Raw genomic sequence first — 17,737 nt, forward strand, 5'->3', positions numbered from 1 at the left:
GGCTTTGTATGTTAGAAGGCATTGGGCAAACACTACGCATTTCAGCACCTGGTTTGCCAATGACGGCATGCGAGGCTGGGGCTGCTATTCTAAGCGGAGATGGGCACTCACCATAATGCAGCCAGTTGTTTGTCTTCTGGTGTGGCATTGGGTCCTGAGTGGGTTTTTAGTCTCATAGCATACCTTAGAAAAAGGGGGGGAGGAGGTATAAATAAAAAACATAAAAAGCAAAGAAATAGTAAAACAAGCTTTTTTATTAACAGAACTTCTATGATGGTAGTTCTCCCTGCCTGATCCTTAGCTTTTCGTAGTACTTGCTGATAATTCTTTCTCAAAAGCTAGCTGGTGCTGCTCCATTTTCCCAAGTGTTACATTACTGTGATGACTAGAACAGCTACTTTCTGCTCTTTAACAATACAAGTTCAAATGCTACAGATTGTTGGGAGTGATACCAGTTCAAGAACTATTCATGTATATGGTAACATGTCCATTTTTCCAAATTTCGATTTATGGCTGAGTGTCTGACAGATGGAGGTGAAGTTCTATCCTTCTGTGCTTACCTCCAGAAGAATTTCCATCCTGGGTATGCAGAGGAATGCTTAGATTTACCCCTCTTTGTTATGTAAGTTTACTTCGACAGCTACATAAGTGTCCTGAGTACATTTTTAATCTCTATTTGCTTCTACAGACAGATGCTACGAGAAACCAGAGGCTTTTATGGACTGCACTTAATTCCATTTATTTTTCTGAACCAAGGGGACTGTGGCCATTGCTTTCTCCCAGTAACATACCAAATTACATATGTAGACTCTTTGAGAGAGCTGAGGCAATATGTGTAATGATCAGATTGTCCTAGGTTCAGATCTCAGCTTAGCAACTTATAAGTTGTAAGAGCTTAGACAAATGTATTAACATCTTTAAGCCTCCATTTCCTTATCTATAAAATAAGACTAATACTGCCAATCACATAACATTGTGGTAAGAATTAACTAAGATAGTGTTTGTAAAGCTCTTGGGATAGCTGGCTGGCTTGTAAATTGCTCAAGAAACATACTGTTATCATCGCACTATCTCCTCAACATGCAGACTTGTAGCATTTTTGAGTGTTATCTCTTTGCATAATTTTTACAGTGGTTGCTCTGGGTTTTACAATATACATGTAATTTATTGGTATTAACATTTTATCACTTTGGATAGTATGGAAGTATGGAAGTCTTACTTCAATTTAGATACCTTTACCTTCCACTTAAAAATAGCATTGTCTTGAGTATCAGATGGTGGTGTAATTTTTTATTTTTTATTTTTTTGTTTTCTAGCAGTGGGGTCTTACTATGTTGTCTGGGCTGGTTTCAAACTCCTGGCCTCAAGCTATCCTCCCAGCTTGGCGTCCCAAAGTGCTGTGATTACAGATGTGAGCCACTGTGCCTGGCCTGCTGGTATAGTTTTTGTTTCAATCCTCAAACCTGGTTTATAAACTCATAAGGAGAGTAGTTTATTGTATATATATCTATGTGTCTGTTCTTCCTTCTTTCCCAATGGTTCCATATTCCTTCTTTTGTCATTTTCTTTCTGTTTGAGAAACTTCTTTTAGCCAGTCTTTAAGGGTGGGTCTTTTAGAGATAAATACTTGTACTTTTCCTAAATCTGAGGATATCTTTATTTCCCTTCATTCTTGAAGAATAGTTTCACTGACTCTAGAATTCATGGCTTGATAGTACCTTCTTTCAACCCTTGGAAACTGTCAGGCCACTCCCTCCCAGCCTGCATACTTTCAGAGAAGCCTGCTGTCATTCGAATTGATTCTCCCCTACAGATAATTATCATTTCTCCCTGGCTGCTTTCATGATATTTGGCCTTTAGTTTTTGGAAATGTAATCATGGTGTGTTTTTGCATGCATTTCTTTGGGTTTATCTTATTTGGGTTTTTCTCTGCTTCTTAAATCTGTAGGTTTATGTCTTTTGACAAATTTGGCAAGTTTCAGCCATTATTTCTTCAAATACTCTCTCAGTCCCACTCTCTATTCCTCTCCTCTGAGACTTCCATGACACAAATGTTGGATCTTTTCTTATTGTGCTTGAGGCTGTATTCATTTAATTTTTTCAGTCTATTTCTTCTTTACTGCTCAGATTGGGTAAATTATATTTTTTGTCCTCAAGTTCATTGACTCTCTCCTGTCATCTCCACTCTACTACTGAGTCCATTTTTGGGGTTCATATTATCAAATTCTACAGTTTCACAATTTACATTTAGTTCTTTTTAAAATAACTTCCATTTCTTTGAAAAGATTTTCTGTTTTTTGTTTGTTGAGTGATAACTGTGATTATTGAAGCATTTTTACAATGGCTCCTCTAAAAATCCTTGTCAGATAATTCCAGCAACTGATTCATCTTTGCAATGAGGTCTTCTGATCATCTTTTTTCATGCCAGTGGTGATTGTCCTAGTTCTTGGTATGAAGAGTTCGTTCCTAGGGTATCCTGGACATTTTGACCATTAAGTTAGGAGACTCTGAGTCCTATTTTAAATCCAGCCACTCTGTTTAGGTCTAGCAGGAAGGCCCTAGCCTACCTTGGGGGCTGTGGTTCCAATTATGATTTAATTTTCAGAGCCTTTCTGATACTATTTTAGTCTGCGTGGTTGATCTGGTGCCACTGGGGCTTCAGCTCGTCCCTGATGGTGCTGCCTGCAGAGAGTTGGAGGGTGGGAGGAGAGGGTCACCAGGCTGAGCTCGTGTGGTGGCAGTGCTCCACTGACTCACGCCCATTTGGCCATCTGGAGTTCCCTGGTGGAGAAAGGAATTCTCCTGCCTGTAGGGACAAAGTGTACATCCTGGGCTAGGTCACCTTGGTGGTGAGAACCCCTTGCCAGCGCTCCAGGCCCTTCAGTGTCTCAGTAGGGGAGAGGAGGGTCAGGCAGGGTGGGCAATGTGCGGATGTAATTAATGCTGTTTTCTTTTCTTTTTTTTCTTTTTTTGAGACGGTGTCTCGCTCTGTTGCCCAGGCTGGAGTGCAGTGGTGCGATCTCGGCTCACTGCAAGCTCCACCTCCCGGGTTCATGCCATTCTCCTGCCTCAGCCTCCCGAGTAGCTGGAACTACAGGTGCCCACCACCACGCTTGGCTAATTTTTTGTATTTTTAGTAGAGACGGGGTTTCACTGTTAGCTAGGATGGTCTCAATCTCCTGACCTTATGATCTGCCCGCCTTGGCCTCCCAAAGTGCTGGGATTACAGGCGTGAGCCACCACACCTGGTCAATTAATACTGTTTTCTAATGTAGCTTGAAAAAAGAGCCGGCCCGGTGTGGTGGCTCACGCTTGTAATCTCAGCATCTTGGGAGGCCGAGGCGGGCGGATCACCTGAGGTCAGGAGTTCAAGACCATCCTGACCAACATGGAGAAACCCCATCTCTACTAAAAATACAAAATTAGCTGGATGTGGTGGTGCATGCCTGTAATCCCAGCTACTGGGGAAGGTGAGGCAGGAGAATCACTTGAACCCGGGAGGCAGAGGTTGTGGTGAGCTGTGATTGTGCCATTGCACTCTAGCCTGGGCACTAAGAGCGAAATTTAGTCAAAAAAAAAAAAAAAAAAAAAAAAAAAAAAAAAAAAAAAAAGAAAAAAGAAAGAAAAAGAGCCAAATTTGTCTTTTTGTCTTCGTTTTCTCTGTATTTTGCGTGATTCTATTCATTCTGAAATATCTACAAGGCAGACAGTGTTCTCTACCTGTGAACGATTACTTCCGTCAATGGGCACAGTGGGTGTGGTACCCCAGTACCCTCTCTTTGATGGTATATCTGGCTGGCATGGTTTTTTGTTTGTTTGGGCTTGCTTGTTTGAATTTTCAAGTGTGAATGCTTTTAAGCAGGTCATGATGCTCCAGTTCACAGCAGGCCCTATGGCTTCCTTATTCATTGATTCCTCAATTGTTTATTAAGCACATACTATGTGCCAGAAAATATTCTAGGGGCCGAGGATTCCCCAATGAGCAAATCAGACAAAACCCAAAAAACTCCCTGTGCTCAAGGTACTCAGACTTTAGGGCATCTTCCAGCTTTGTCCCTGTCCAGCTTCTCCCACTTTCCTCCCCACCTGCCTATAAACATCTGAGGCTGGACCTTGTTCTGAGGAAGGAATGTATGGATCTAGGATCTCTTAGAGTAATTTTTACCAGTCTTTTTACTTGCTGCTTTCATTTCATCACTGCTGAAAGTAATGTGCCATATAAAAAGACAGTATAAAGGATTCGCCAATATATTGATTTAGTAGAAATACTTTATTAAGAAAAATGGGCAGTGTTGACTTTAAAACATTCTTGAAAACTGCTTTATGGAGGTGATGTGTTCTCTGATGTCAGCATGACAGTTTCAAAGGCTAGAAACTATTTACTGAGGGAGAGTGGTGTGTAAAACACCAAGTAGCATCTTTGGGCCAATGTAGACCAAAAAGATCACATCCTAAGATGATTAGAAATCTTCCATGCAGAATGTTGGGACATGGTGGAAAATGTCTAAGCTTCGATTGCACAGAACCCCAGAATCAGAAAAACCTTTAAAAGTTAGTTTTAGGAAGAATTATTTCTCATTATGGATATTAGACATTATGTCAAGCAGTTAAACTGGCTGAAAACATAAACCATACTATGAAGGTTCTCAGTAGGGCTAATGGATGAAATTCCCTTAACTGTTGATTACAGAGATGTGACGGAGGTGCCTTTCCAGGTCTCCATCATGGAGGACAAACGTTTCCCATCGAATGCCTTGACACGTCTGCTCACAGGTCTTAACCCAGGTTGGGGGATGGTGCCCATGTCCAGTTTTTAGACCAGACAGTATAAGATGGCTTCTCCTTTCATAAAATCCCCCTGAATGTTCTTTCATTAAATACTCCAGAAGTATTTACTGATGGAGGTAAGATTTAGATGATACTAACCTGAACCAGATTTTTTTTTTTTTTAAAGCAGTCTAGGGCTGACATAGGCTCAAAATCTGCCACTTCCTAGCTGAAAGGAGCAGGCACGTCATAGCCCACTCAGACTCAGCCTCCTCCCTCGGCAATTGGGGGCTATAGCAGCTGCCCCCCTTGCTCATGGAGGACAGAGGGGGCAGGGTGTGCCAAGGCACCTTGCACAACCTTACCCTCTTATTTTGGGGGGAAGAACACTGGTTCCTGGTGGGGGATGGTGCAGGCTGACATTCTTTTCTCTGTATCCATAGTGCTTCCACACACTCCTCACCTCCTCCCCTCATCCAGCAAGAAAACACAGTGCTTACCTGATGAGCTCTACTGTTTCTGAATACATCGTATAAGGAGATTTGGATTCCATGGGGCCTTGTTCCATTGCATTTCCACACTCGATAAACGACAATGCTGCTTCAGCATAGTTCAAAGCCTTTCCAAACTTTTCCACCTGATCAATAGAGTTAATACAGTGTCTTCCTAAACAATAGTTTTTTTTAAATGGCATTGTCATGTAGTTTATACACTTTATTTGAGAAACCCAACTCTGCCTTCTAAAATCCTGTGAATGAAGCTGAGAGAAGAAATAGAATACTTCTTTTTCTAGTTATTTTCTCAAACTGCTACTGGCTTGGAGCAAGTGAGCAAACAGTTACATACAGAATTGTATCAAACCTATGTGACAGCTGTCAATCAACAGAGCTCAGAACTGCATGGCTGCTCTGATTTCTGTTTCCCTCTTTCTAACCCCTAATGGTTTGGCGACTTCATTCCTTGTTTCTCCATGCTATGCTAAATATGCATCAAAGTTGGTAGGTCTGGTCCCATATAAGAGTTTTCATACTTCTTTTGGTACATCCCCAACTTGGATGGTTCCAGGCCTTGGTTATTATCTTTTACATTATTTGTGGCACTTATATCTCCATGCCTTCCTCTTCTCAATTTTTTTTTATTTTTGAGATGGAGTCTCCCTCTGTAGCCCAGATTGGAGTGCAGTGGTGCAATCTGGGCTCATTGCAACCTCTGCCTCCTAGGTTCAAGTGATTCTCCTGCCTCAGCCTCCCAAGTAGCTGGAATTACAGGCATAAGCCGCCACACCTGGCCTCAATTGTTTTTTTTTTTTGTTGTTGTTAATATTTAGAACCTCACTTAAGAGTGAGAGTGAGTAGGGGAAAGGAGAGGAGATAACCCTCAAGGAGCTATTTCAGCTTTGCTAAAATGGGACAAAAAGTTGAAAATTATTAATAAAAATGATTTTTGGATGGGCATGGTGGCTCATGCCTGTAATCCCAGTGTTTTGGGAAGGTGAGGCAGGAGGATCACTTGAGCCTGGAAGTTTGAGGTTGCAGTGAGCTATGATCACCCCACTGTGCTCCAGCCTGGACAACAGAGCAAGACGCTGTCTCTAAAAGCAAAACAAAACACGTTTCTATGGGATTATCTGTAGCTGTCGAAATTTGTGTTATTCTTTCCCCACATCAGCGAGGGCAGCCACAAATCAGCTTTATATTCTCAAGATCTCATAAATCTAAACTTATGCATCAAGTTCCTGGTTCCATACCTTACTACTCTTTGTAGGTAATTACATATTCTAACTCTGGATTGCAGAATCTCCCCAATTTTCAAATGATTCATTCATCAATTAAAACAGAATGACATAATACTCAAATACTATTCCAAGTCTTGCCACTAAAAATACAAAAAAAACTTCATTAGTAATGATAGCTTCAAAAACAGAAATGCAGAGCAAAACTTCCTCTCATTAGCAAGTCAAAATTTTAAACTGCTTATAAAGGTAGTGCAGGCTATAATGCAACATTTCTTTTTTCTTTTTTTTTTTTGGAGACAGGGTCTCACTCTGTCACCCAGGCTGGAGTGTAGTGGCGTGATCTTGGCTCATTGCAATTTCTGCCTCCTGGGTTCAAGCAAGTCTTCTACCTCAGCCTCCCAAGTAGCTGGGATTACAGGTGTGCACCACCACACCTGGCTCATTTTTTTTTTTTTTTTGTATTTTTAGTAGCAACGGGGTTTCACCATGTTGGCCAGGCTGGTCTCGAACTCCTGACCTCAAATGATCTGCCTGCCTTAGCATCCCAAAGTGCTGGGATTACAGGTGCGAGCCACCGTGCCTGGCCTATAATGCAATATTTCTTGATAACACTTTCAGATGAAGTCATTTCATTGAGTATTAATATTTCCTAAAGCACCCAATTCTGTGGTATGTGCACTCCACAAGCAAAAGCTCTTTCCAGGAACATATAATAGACTTGGAGAGAGAAAATGTACACCTACAAGATAGTTCAAAGTGCAAAGCGGTCTGTGATTACCCAAGAAAATACAAAATGAGGCATTCAGTGCAAACGAGATGGAGGAAAGTGAGCTAGTGATGGGGCTGCGGAGAGGCTGGGAAGGTCACAGGGAGGAGACCGAATATGATGCCGGGAAGGAATGGTAGGGTTTGGCTAGATTTGGGGAGGATGCTGAGGGTGTGAGCGTGCCCGTGAGAGTGTGTGAGAGTGAATCTCTGCAGGCGCAAAGGCCTGCTGGCTGGCAGGAGCAAGGTGTGCTTAGAGGTCAGTAGGGGACCAGCTTGACTGGAGCAGAGTGTCTCCTCTTGGGAAATCATCAACAGGAAAGATAGGGTTGGGCAAGACGACAATGAATGAATAATGCTGTAAACTTTAGATGCTGGATTCAGGCAGAAAATATCTTTCTCAAAAATCTGATGCTCTTCTCCAACAGTGGCCATGCATCAGCTTCTCCAGATGACCAGAACTGTCCATCAGACTCAGATCGTGTGGACAAGAGCTGTACCTTCCACTGCCCTTCTCTATTTTCTGATACGTAGGGGTTATTCCTCCTGTATCCCAGTGTACCTAGGCAGTGGTCTTCACGTAAATAAGTGTTTAATAAGTGACACTGGTAGCATTGGAAGAGGGGTACTGTTACTGTTTAAACATCTTCAGTATTCTGAAGGTCACCGGAAATGCCTTCTTCATTTACAGCACCCTGCCTCAATCTCAGTTATGAACACTGGAGGAGACTAAAACTGAAATTACTAGGTGGGAAGCCATCCCTTTGGACTTCATTCATTTAAGATGGAACAACCATATGATCTCTTTTAGAAAAGCAAACAAAGTTTTCCATCTCTTGCCTGAGAGCTTCAAGCTTTCCAAAACAGGAGATTATCCAAGCAAGAAAAGTTATTCTTTGAAAACATCAAATCACGGTGACTTTAGAGTCTTATGTGCAGATAATAGTTTCTGTGTTGTACAGTTTCAGAGAAAGCATTCATTTTGGCAGATCCATGTGAAGAACACAAGTGTTTTTGAAAAGAGATTTGATCCTGGGACCAAGCCAAGTGTTTGTCAGGCTAACAAGAGAAAAATGCAAATCTAGATTTTACTTTTTAAAGGAAAAAAAAAAAATACTACTGCCCACTGTCTCCACTGGCTCTAGTTACTATTCAAACCTTAGGACTAAATTGAAAAATATTCATTTATCTAGGGCTTTTTCCCAGTCAGGCATTATTGGCTGAAGTCATAATTTATTGGGCTATGAACACTTGATTATATAAACATTTCTCCATTTAACAGACCCAGCCATCCTTGTAATAGATTTTATAATTACCCTAGCTGTATTGTCTCAGTGATGAAGCTGCAGTACACACATAATTTGGAAGAACGTATCTGTAAAGAAAAGGGTCTCACCATTGCATCTGCTTTATGCTTCATTCGTTTAGCTTCTTGCATAAAATAATCGGCACTGCGAGGCCTACAAGAAGAGAATGATATTAAACGTCATTATGGTTTAAGTGCAACGTCTTTTTAAAATATTCCTTCCTTTCACTCAAACTTAAGGCACAATTTAAAAACTCTGCCTAATGCGGAATTAAGTGTGTTTTTTGCCTTTCCAAATTACTGCCTATATGTTAAATACCACAATAAATTTTCTCTTAAGTTAGCAATTTGAAACACACTCAACATACGCCAGTAGTCTCTATTTACAGTGGCTTTAACATGGCCCCCTAATGCCTGATTTGTGAATATATTTTTTACTGTATGGTTAAAAAAAAAGCGAGAAATCTTATTTTATGCAATATTTACATAAAACAATCCCCTTTTAATGTAAAGATTGTAAATATACCTCATAATAATTGTATGGCTATATATGGGTGAGTATATTTATGTATCCTTATGAAAATAAGTGTCATTTATATGCATATCTAGTACCTAGAGTTTTATGTATACATATTGAATTATCTTAAAGCCTCACAGTGAAAAATAAAAAGAGGTAATGTTGGATGATTACATTCCAGTTGTAATGAAGTTAATTGTAAAATGATGTCTACCTTGTAACAATGCAAACATGCCATGTATTCTCTAGAGTTCTGATTAGCTAGCTGGTAAACATTAACAGCAGACATGTGGATTATTAAAGCAATAACCCTGGCCAGCGGTGACTCTGCCGGGAGATGAAGGTAACTCATCCAGAGACCGATTTGAGTGTGTGTAATGAGGCCCAGTTACACTAAGGTACTCATTAGACAGTACCTTTAAGTGTTTAGCCCGATAGATTAAAAAAATGACATTTTTAGGCACCAGCAGCATAAACTTTATATAATCAATAAATTTGACCTATTCATGAATATCAAATATAAGCCAGGACTCTCTGAATGGGAGATTCGATGGAAGTAGTGATATTAATCATGGACTGTTTAGCCAATGATTACATGCTTATTTTGAACTGCCTTATTTCAGATCCTAATGGGTCTTTTACCTTATTGTAATATTAAGTAGTCAGAGCGTTCATGTATCCAAAGAGGTCAAAACGCTTAGAAAAGCAATGTGTGACAATGCTTTTCTGTGACCATGACATTGCATTTTAATCAAACAAACCAGAATCACAGCATAGTTTTGGGGTCAAAATTGCTCCTCACCCCATCCCCATGCCCCCCACCGAGGGCTGGAGCCGTCCATTCATTGTGGTGGGTCTTTCACTGAGGGTGAGGCCTGAGGTCTCCTTCCTAGGAAGGCCCTGCTCCTGCCACTCCATTTTCTCTCTTGCACCTCCTGGGTGCCCATGCTTTCTCCATACAAATGGCTTTGTTGTTGCCTTGGTGAGTTTTCCTTCTTTGTCCACATATTGACACATATTGTCAGAATGTCTACATATTGTCTGGTCTTTGGTTCCAACTCTGGTAATTGATGTTATTTTTGTTGTTGTTTTTGAGAAAGGTTCTCACTCTGTCGCCTAGGCTGGAGGGCAGTGGTACAACCACTCATACTGCAGCATCAACCACCTGGGATTAAGCGACCCTCCCACTACAGCCTCCCAGGTAGCTGGGACCACAGGCGTGTGCCACTATGCCTGGCTAACTTTTTGTATTTTTAGTGGAGACGGGGTTTCGCCATGTTGCAAAGGCTGGTCTTGAACTCCTGAGGTGAAGTGATCCACCTGCCTTGGCCTCCCAAAGTGCTGGGATTACATGGCTTTCATCACATCACCATCCTGCTCACAGACCTAAAATCAATCTCCAGGGTCTATGAGATCAAATCTCAGTTCAGATTCCCAATAATCTTGCCTAACCCACTTAACCATATTGCTTATTCACGAAGGCCCTTGACCAAAGTCAGAGGTGGCTCCTCATTGTCTTGATAACGTGGCATCCTGGTCCGAGGAGCTCTGCTCATCACTTCTCCCACCTGGAACACTCTCCTCTCTTCATTCACTGAGTGCCTTCTAGGAGCCGAATGCTGCCTGCCCCTCAATTTCTCCTGCCGTAAGGCGTTCCGAGTAACCTTGGTCCATGTTCACCTCTGTCCTTCCTGAGCTCACACAGCACTTCTTGTTTACTACACTTGGTATTTCATTATCTTCTGAGCTGTACTGGGCATGTGTGCAACTTGGTCGCTGGTACGTTTTTAGTAAGGACCATGCTGTAGACTTCTTTGATCTTCCCCACCCTGTAGTTTTTGGCACACGGTAGAAGGTAAGCAGGTCTCCCTTGAATGAATGGCACTGAATTCATTTTGAGCTTAGAAAAGAGTGGTGCCTTCCGATGGGGTGCAGCATCGCATCCAATGAGCCAGAGAGTGTCTCCATGGCAACTTGAAATTCTCCACATCATTATCTGTTCTATACTCTAGTATATAAGTTAGGTCATTTTTTTTTTCTTGCCCTGTTTTGTCACTAACAGATCACTACTTCAAATGCATTTCATTAAAGGATTATCTTGGTAATAAGCTATGGCATCTTAGTTTCCACTAGCCTTCTAAGTTAACCTTATGGATGGCAGTGGCTCACAATTCCTAATACAAGCTCCTTAATCAATACTGTTTTCATCTGTAGCATAGGGGCATATTTTTAAATCCTGATATGGAGGCTGAGTCACAGACTCTCACCATAGCGCATGTGGGTAAGTAACACACCTAATTTTCTGACCGTATCAGAGCAGCTATAATCAGAGCAGTAACCTGAGATGCTAATAGCATAGGTACCATCTGGAGGCCACTTATGAACACATTTGTTAGAACTCTCATCTTTGCATAGAATGGAGGGCTCACTATAATGAGTCACTGAAGATTGCCTGATGATTGGCCCATTTTCTCCTTTCGGGTGATTTCTAGTGCTGTACTTCCAGAGCAGATCATTATAAAGCCAGCGGGACCAATGGGATGTCACCCAGTGTCCAGCCTTGCCACGAATCACAAAGGCATCCCTTCTGACAGCAATACACAAGTCAGTAGGAAAAGTAAAATTGCTGTCACCATTGTGACAGTTATAGAATATAATACAGCAAAGGTACTAAAATGAGATCTTATCTGAGTGTTCAAATAGATTTTCCATCTAATGTTCTATTTTTTTTTAACATGGAAAACCTAGTTTTTGTTTTTCATTTGTGTAATAAAATTCTTCCCATTGTTTTCCACAGTGATGGTATTTTATGATGACACATGAGCAAACCTAATAAAAGTTTAATTAAACACCATAAATGGAACTAACTGTGAATCTTGGGCTCTTCAGAAACGGGGCTTGAGTGATCTGAAAGCCAGAGCTTAGCCGCATGCATCTTCATTATGAGAGCTCTCTCCAACAAAAGCATTCTGAGCACTTGATCCAAATAGAATGTTTTCTTTTCTTCTCTTCCCCCTCCCACCACCCCCACCTAGAAACACACAGCCTTGGTTCTCAGCAGCATCAGGGTTTTGAGCTACCCCCATATTTCTTCTGGCACGGGAATATTAAAGCAACCTTGCTTTTTGTTCTCCTTTGTGGCCGGGATAGAGTTGAATGGTCTCCCACGGAGAGCCTGGCAGACTCTTTTCTGTAATTCCTACCTCTGTGAAATGCCGCCCTCGGTAGAGCCAGCCTGTTTTGTGAAAACTGGCAGGGATGAGAGCTCAATGTGTTTGAACAACAAGTTCCTCGGCGCGGCAGAAATTGGATGATTTTCTTAGGGAAGCTGAAATCCAAATCAGACAAATAGGCAACTGCATACCAAATGAATTCATCATCTGCTATCCGATATGTCAGCTTGTCATCTGATAAGCCCCAGAGGTGTTAATATGTCCCAAGCTTTGAGGAGAATGCATAAGAAGTTAAGTAATTATTTTTAATACACAGAGTCAGTGATGACTATGGATGAGGGCACTTCAGAGTCAGCCACTCCAGGATGCTGGCACGGGCTTTACAGGCACTTCCTCACAGATGCAGGTAGATTGCATTTGCTTAGCAAGGATTCAAACACAGCTTTTATTTCCACAACTTTGATGTTGGCGGGGGCTCAGAGTCCCTGGGATCGGGCTTCTCCCAGGCACAAGCAGTCATTCACTGTTTCTTCAAGCCACAGGACTGCTTCCCTCTCAGCCGGCCACAGAAGGCAGGGTTTGCTCTGCAGGACACTCAGGCTAAGTGGGGCAGGTTTGGGTGTTGAATCAAAAGTAACTTTCTGTTGAAATGGGAAATTATCAATCTGATGGTTGTTTTTCTCTGAGTGTGACATTTAAAATAATCTTACAAAACCCTAAAGATGATTGGACAGCTGAGATTTCAATCCAGGAGATCTGAATGTCCTTGTCTCCGCACCCCACCCCCCACCCCTTTGCAAATCCTACTTCATTTCTTTCTCTCTCTCTCACTCACTCTTACTCTCTCACTCTGTTTTGGTTAGAACAAAAGAAGCTCCTGGCCTTGAGACAGGGATTTCATAATGGGAGAAACTCCATATGAAGACCAATAAAGGCTTAATGATTAATCAGGAAAACAAAAAGGTAGGATCCTGCTTTGAAAGGACTAGGAGAGAGGAGACCCTCAAGAGAGCATGCCCACTGCAAGCCCCTGGTGGGGGAGCGCCTTCCCAGCTGCAATTTCGCCTACTCAAGGATCTTAATTGGTGTCCTTTGACTAAATCATGCTGCTAGGGATTCAACCTTTTATAATATGGGAGTCTTCCCATCCTCTATAAAATTAAAATCCTTTAGCTCTGAGACTGCTGTGCTAAGTACATTACAAATGTCAAGTCCCTCTTCCTTCCTCCCGGCCACATTTCACATGCCATGGCCGTCAGCGCCTGGCGTCCATAGTCAGTCTTTCCTCACTGTCGGGAGGTTCAGGTAGCCGGGCTCCTGTTATGGGCACCATGGGGACAGAAGGGAAGTTTGGTGGTTTGGCTGAATGTGCTGATTGTGACTGACTTTTCCATGTGACATACAGGCAGCAGCCAGCACTTCCTCCAGGGAGCGGCAGGCAGCCCTGGCACCTGGGGTTCTCTGGCTCCCTAGCACAGCAGAACGGCGGGCAGGATGGAGGAGGTGGTTTTCCAGCCAAGCATCTCACCACCACTTAGCTCTGTCCAGGACTTCTGTACTGAGGCCTTCATGACACAGTTGTTCTCTCTCAGTTTTCCCCAGCCAAGAATTCCCCTGTCACTAATTATGACACCAAGTAACTTACAGCTCATGGCTTTGCACTAATAAGATCAGTTTCTAGGCCTCAAGTTGAATCAAGTGCTGTCATTCATTGACATAAATTCTTACAGATCTGTTTTTTAAACAAAAGTTTGATAATCACACTAGTGTCACCCTAATACTGTGGCTGTCAAGTAGTGAATGTTGTGCATTTGCTAAATGTCAGGAGAGGAGGTGAGGTCACACTGCCACCAATATGAGCCCACAACATACAAAGGACAGGCTGACCTGGATCACATTTTTAAAAATAAATGTTATTCTGCTCAGTTCTGTCTGTATCCCAAAGGAACTAACTGGTGTCTGCTACAGGCATTATAGGGATTACAGGCGCATGCTACCACGCCCGTCTAATTTTTTGGTAAGTAACCTAGGAAAAGGGGCTTGGAAACCCATGAATTTACATTCACCTGCGTGTAGATTCCTTATAGTCATAGAAAAAAAAACTGCAGGCACTCTTCCCTGGAAATGTAATTTATAATTCAGCTGGGTTCATTCAACACTTGTTATTGAGAGCCTACTGGCTTCAGCTGTTGTCTGAATCCCATGTTTATTCAACCATTAACAAGTATTTATAATACAAAGAGATGAGTTTACTTTTCTTAAAAAAGCTGCATGATGCAGCTTTAAAAATTAAATGACAGTGTGGCATCTGTTACTTTTTGGATCACTGTAACTGGATTTCCATCAACTCGAAATCACTCCAGGGCTAATTATCCAGTCTTTTCTTTTCTTCCACTGGTGGCCTCTCTTTGGTCATTTCACTGCTTGTTTTTACAAATGGCTAAAGTTCACTCTTCACCCCCGGTGAAGAGAAGTCAAGGAAGGTGACAGGGCTGAGGTCTAATCCTAGGAAACCTTCCTGGAGAGGTCATCATGTGCTTCTCTCTCCCCTGAAGAACTGAGAATTAATTAATCATTATACTTCAGCTCTTGTGCCTGTACTTGGCACTTAGTAAGTGCTCCATATGTACCAAAAGGAACCTGAGAGACGTTTTGCACAATTTTAGGTGACATTCTAGCCCAGTGATCTCTTGAAGGTTGCTTATTTTTACCGCTTAAAGGAAGAGACGATGCCTATTTTTGCTTTTTTTTTCTTTGAGATGGAGTTTCACTCTTGTTGCCCAGATTGGAGTGCAATGGCATGATCTCGGCTCACTGCAACCTCCGCTTCCTGGGTTCAAGTGATTCTCCTGCCTCAGCCTCCTGAGTAGCTGGGATTACAGGTGCCTGGCTAATTTTTTTTTTTTTTTTGTATTTTTAGTAGAGATGGGGTTTCACCCTGTTGGCCAGGCTCGTCTCAAACTCCTGACCTCAGGTGATCCACCCACCTTAGCCCCCTCCAAGTGCTGGGATTACAGGCATGAGCCACCGCGCCTGGCCTATTTTTGCTTTTCAAGCTTGAAGAATCTTTCCACAACTTTCTTAGTTCGATGGTTGAGTGGCTGTTTCAGTTGCATGTTTATTTTACTGTTATGGATTTCAGTCGGGACACATGGCAATTGGAATGCGACATCTATCTCTCCATATGATGGATATGTAACAGTTTTTTTTATTCTATTATATCTATATCCATAAAAGGAGAAACAGTTTCATTGTAGCTGTCAGCCAGGAAAATTATACATATTGCTAATGGGAAGAACAAATGATAACAGCCTCTTTGTTGACACCGATAGTGACAAAATTATATTAGTTTCAACCATAGCAGATTGAGAAACATTTCCTGTTATAAAAAGTCCAAGGGCTGCCAGCCATGGTGGCTCACGCCTATAATCCTGCACTTTGGGAGGCTGGGGTGGGAGGGTTGTTTGAGGCCAGGAGTTCGAGACCAGCCTGGACAACATAGTGAGACACTATTTTTTTTTTTTTTTTGAGACAGAGTCTCACTGTTCCCTAGGCTGGAGTGTGGTAGCACGACCTCAGCTTACTGCAATCTCCACCTCGCAGGTTCAAGCAAATTCTCTGCCTCAGCCTCCGGAGTAGCTGGGATTACAGGCACCTGCCACCACGCCTGGCTAATTGTTGTATTTTTAGTAGAGACAAGATTTCACCATCTTGGCCAGGCTGGTCTTGAACTCCTGACCTAGTAATTCACCTGCCCCAGTCTCCCAAAGTGCTGGGATTACAGGTGTGAGCCACCGCACTCAGCTGTGAGACACTTTTTCTACAAAAAAAAAAAAAAAAAAAAAAAATTAACTGGGTGTGGTGGCATGCACCTGTAGACCCAGCTACTCAGGAGGCTGAGGCAGGAAGATAGCGTAAGCCCAGGAGTTTGAGGCTGCACTGAGCCATGTTCATACCACTGCACTCTAGCCTGGGTGACAGGGCAAGACCCTGTCTCAAAAAAAAAAAAAAAAAAAAAAAAAGTCCAAGTACCTGTAGATCAAAGTACAATCATTTAGTTGTTGCTGTTTCTGACCTAGCTTTCTGGTTCATACACTGGGAAATTCCTTGCATTTTAATATGACATATGTGTTTGTATTTTGTGTGTATATACCATGCTCTCAAAACCACTCACTGCAAGTATGCGGTGGTGTGAGTACCTCAGGGTCTAATGCTCCCTCTGTTTGATCATGTTGTTGGGTTATGACTTCCAAATGCAAATTTCTATGTTATCCTTATATACAATTCTAATCTCTTCTTTTTACAAATGGCTGAAGTTCACATGAAAAATTTATATCACTGAACCCTAATTATAAATGTAGTTGGCCACCTGACTATACTCCCACTCCGTACCCTCCCTGGGGATTAATCACCACCTGCCTCCCGACTGCCTGGCAAAGGTGATGCAGACAGTGAGAGGAAGGGGGGTGGTGAGGGCCAGGAGTGTGCGTGGGGTGGGACGCAGCTGCCACCGCAGGAAGAGTAGAAACAGACACGCCCTCCTGGGCTGCCCTCAAGCTTCCCTAAACCCAGTTACCTTGGAATGTGCTCATTTAACAAAACAAACAACAAATGTGGATTTGGCTTTCGCCCCCAAAACCCTGTGCTCTAATTAGCTTACGGGAGTCCATGTGGTACTTGAAGACTACAACTTAGTATTTTAAATTTCCCAGGGAAGTGTACAGAGGTGAATAAACAGATCATGCCGAGACTCCGGGTGGCAGTTAGGGAATGGAGGAGCGGGAAGGATGATGAGGCTGGAGTAGCCACCCCTGCATGGTGCTTTCTGTGCTCCACGTGACACCCCTTAGGAGACAGCATTTAATGGATCCTAGGAGGGCCCTGCTGAGGGAGCTGTGGCATTTGTCACTGGGACTCTCGGACATGTAGAGCCATTTTATTTTCCAACGTCCAGTGGGGTTAGTGGTTTGTAGTCTGCTCCTCAGCTGGACTGGAAGCCCTCAGAGGGCAGGGCAGGAGCGCCTATTTCTGCTGCTGCTCCACCCCAGGGCTGAATTTTTCCTGCCTCACCCGGCCAGGTATTTGACGCCCGTAGGACTGCTAAAGCTGAAAACAGGATTCAAACTGAGTATCTTCTGCCTTCCAGGCTTGTCCTTGACACATACATTTTCCCTATGAGCCGAAATAATTTTCAGCATCATTTTATCATTTCTCATTTGTCATTTTCAGCCTCTTGAGAGCATTCCAGGATGTTGTTTTTATTCATCTTCTCTTCTTGTTTTTCCTCCTTTTAAAATGATGCTGGGAATGGAAGTTATACTTGGGTGAAACTGAAAGTGCTAGAATTGGGTGAAGGATGATGGCATTTTTTTCCCTATATAAGAATCATTTATACTATTATAAAGAATATAGCAGTTGGAGGAAAAAAGCTTTCAGGAGTAAATCACTATTATTCATTGACTATTATAATTTAC

General features: G+C 42.4%; 1 protein-coding gene across 11 annotated transcripts in view; it reads right to left on the reverse strand.

Annotated features, from left to right (window-relative positions):
* AFF3 (ALF transcription elongation factor 3) overlaps positions 1-17,737 on the reverse strand; it is a 579,079-nt gene that overhangs the window by 17,238 nt on the left and 544,104 nt on the right. For all 11 annotated transcript variants that reach the window (XM_063649229.1, XM_063649227.1, XM_063649228.1 and 8 more), the window contains 3 exons: positions 8,664-8,727; positions 5,268-5,404; positions 112-183 (listed from right to left, as the gene is read on the reverse strand). In XM_063649229.1, coding sequence (XP_063505299.1) covers positions 112-183; positions 5,268-5,404; positions 8,664-8,727 — 273 coding nt within the window. The remainder of the gene's footprint in view (positions 1-111; positions 184-5,267; positions 5,405-8,663; positions 8,728-17,737) is intronic.

The sequence above is a fragment of the Pongo pygmaeus genome, chromosome 12 (genome assembly GCF_028885625.2).
Source record: "Pongo pygmaeus isolate AG05252 chromosome 12, NHGRI_mPonPyg2-v2.0_pri, whole genome shotgun sequence".
Lineage (NCBI taxonomy): Eukaryota > Metazoa > Chordata > Mammalia > Primates > Hominidae > Pongo > Pongo pygmaeus.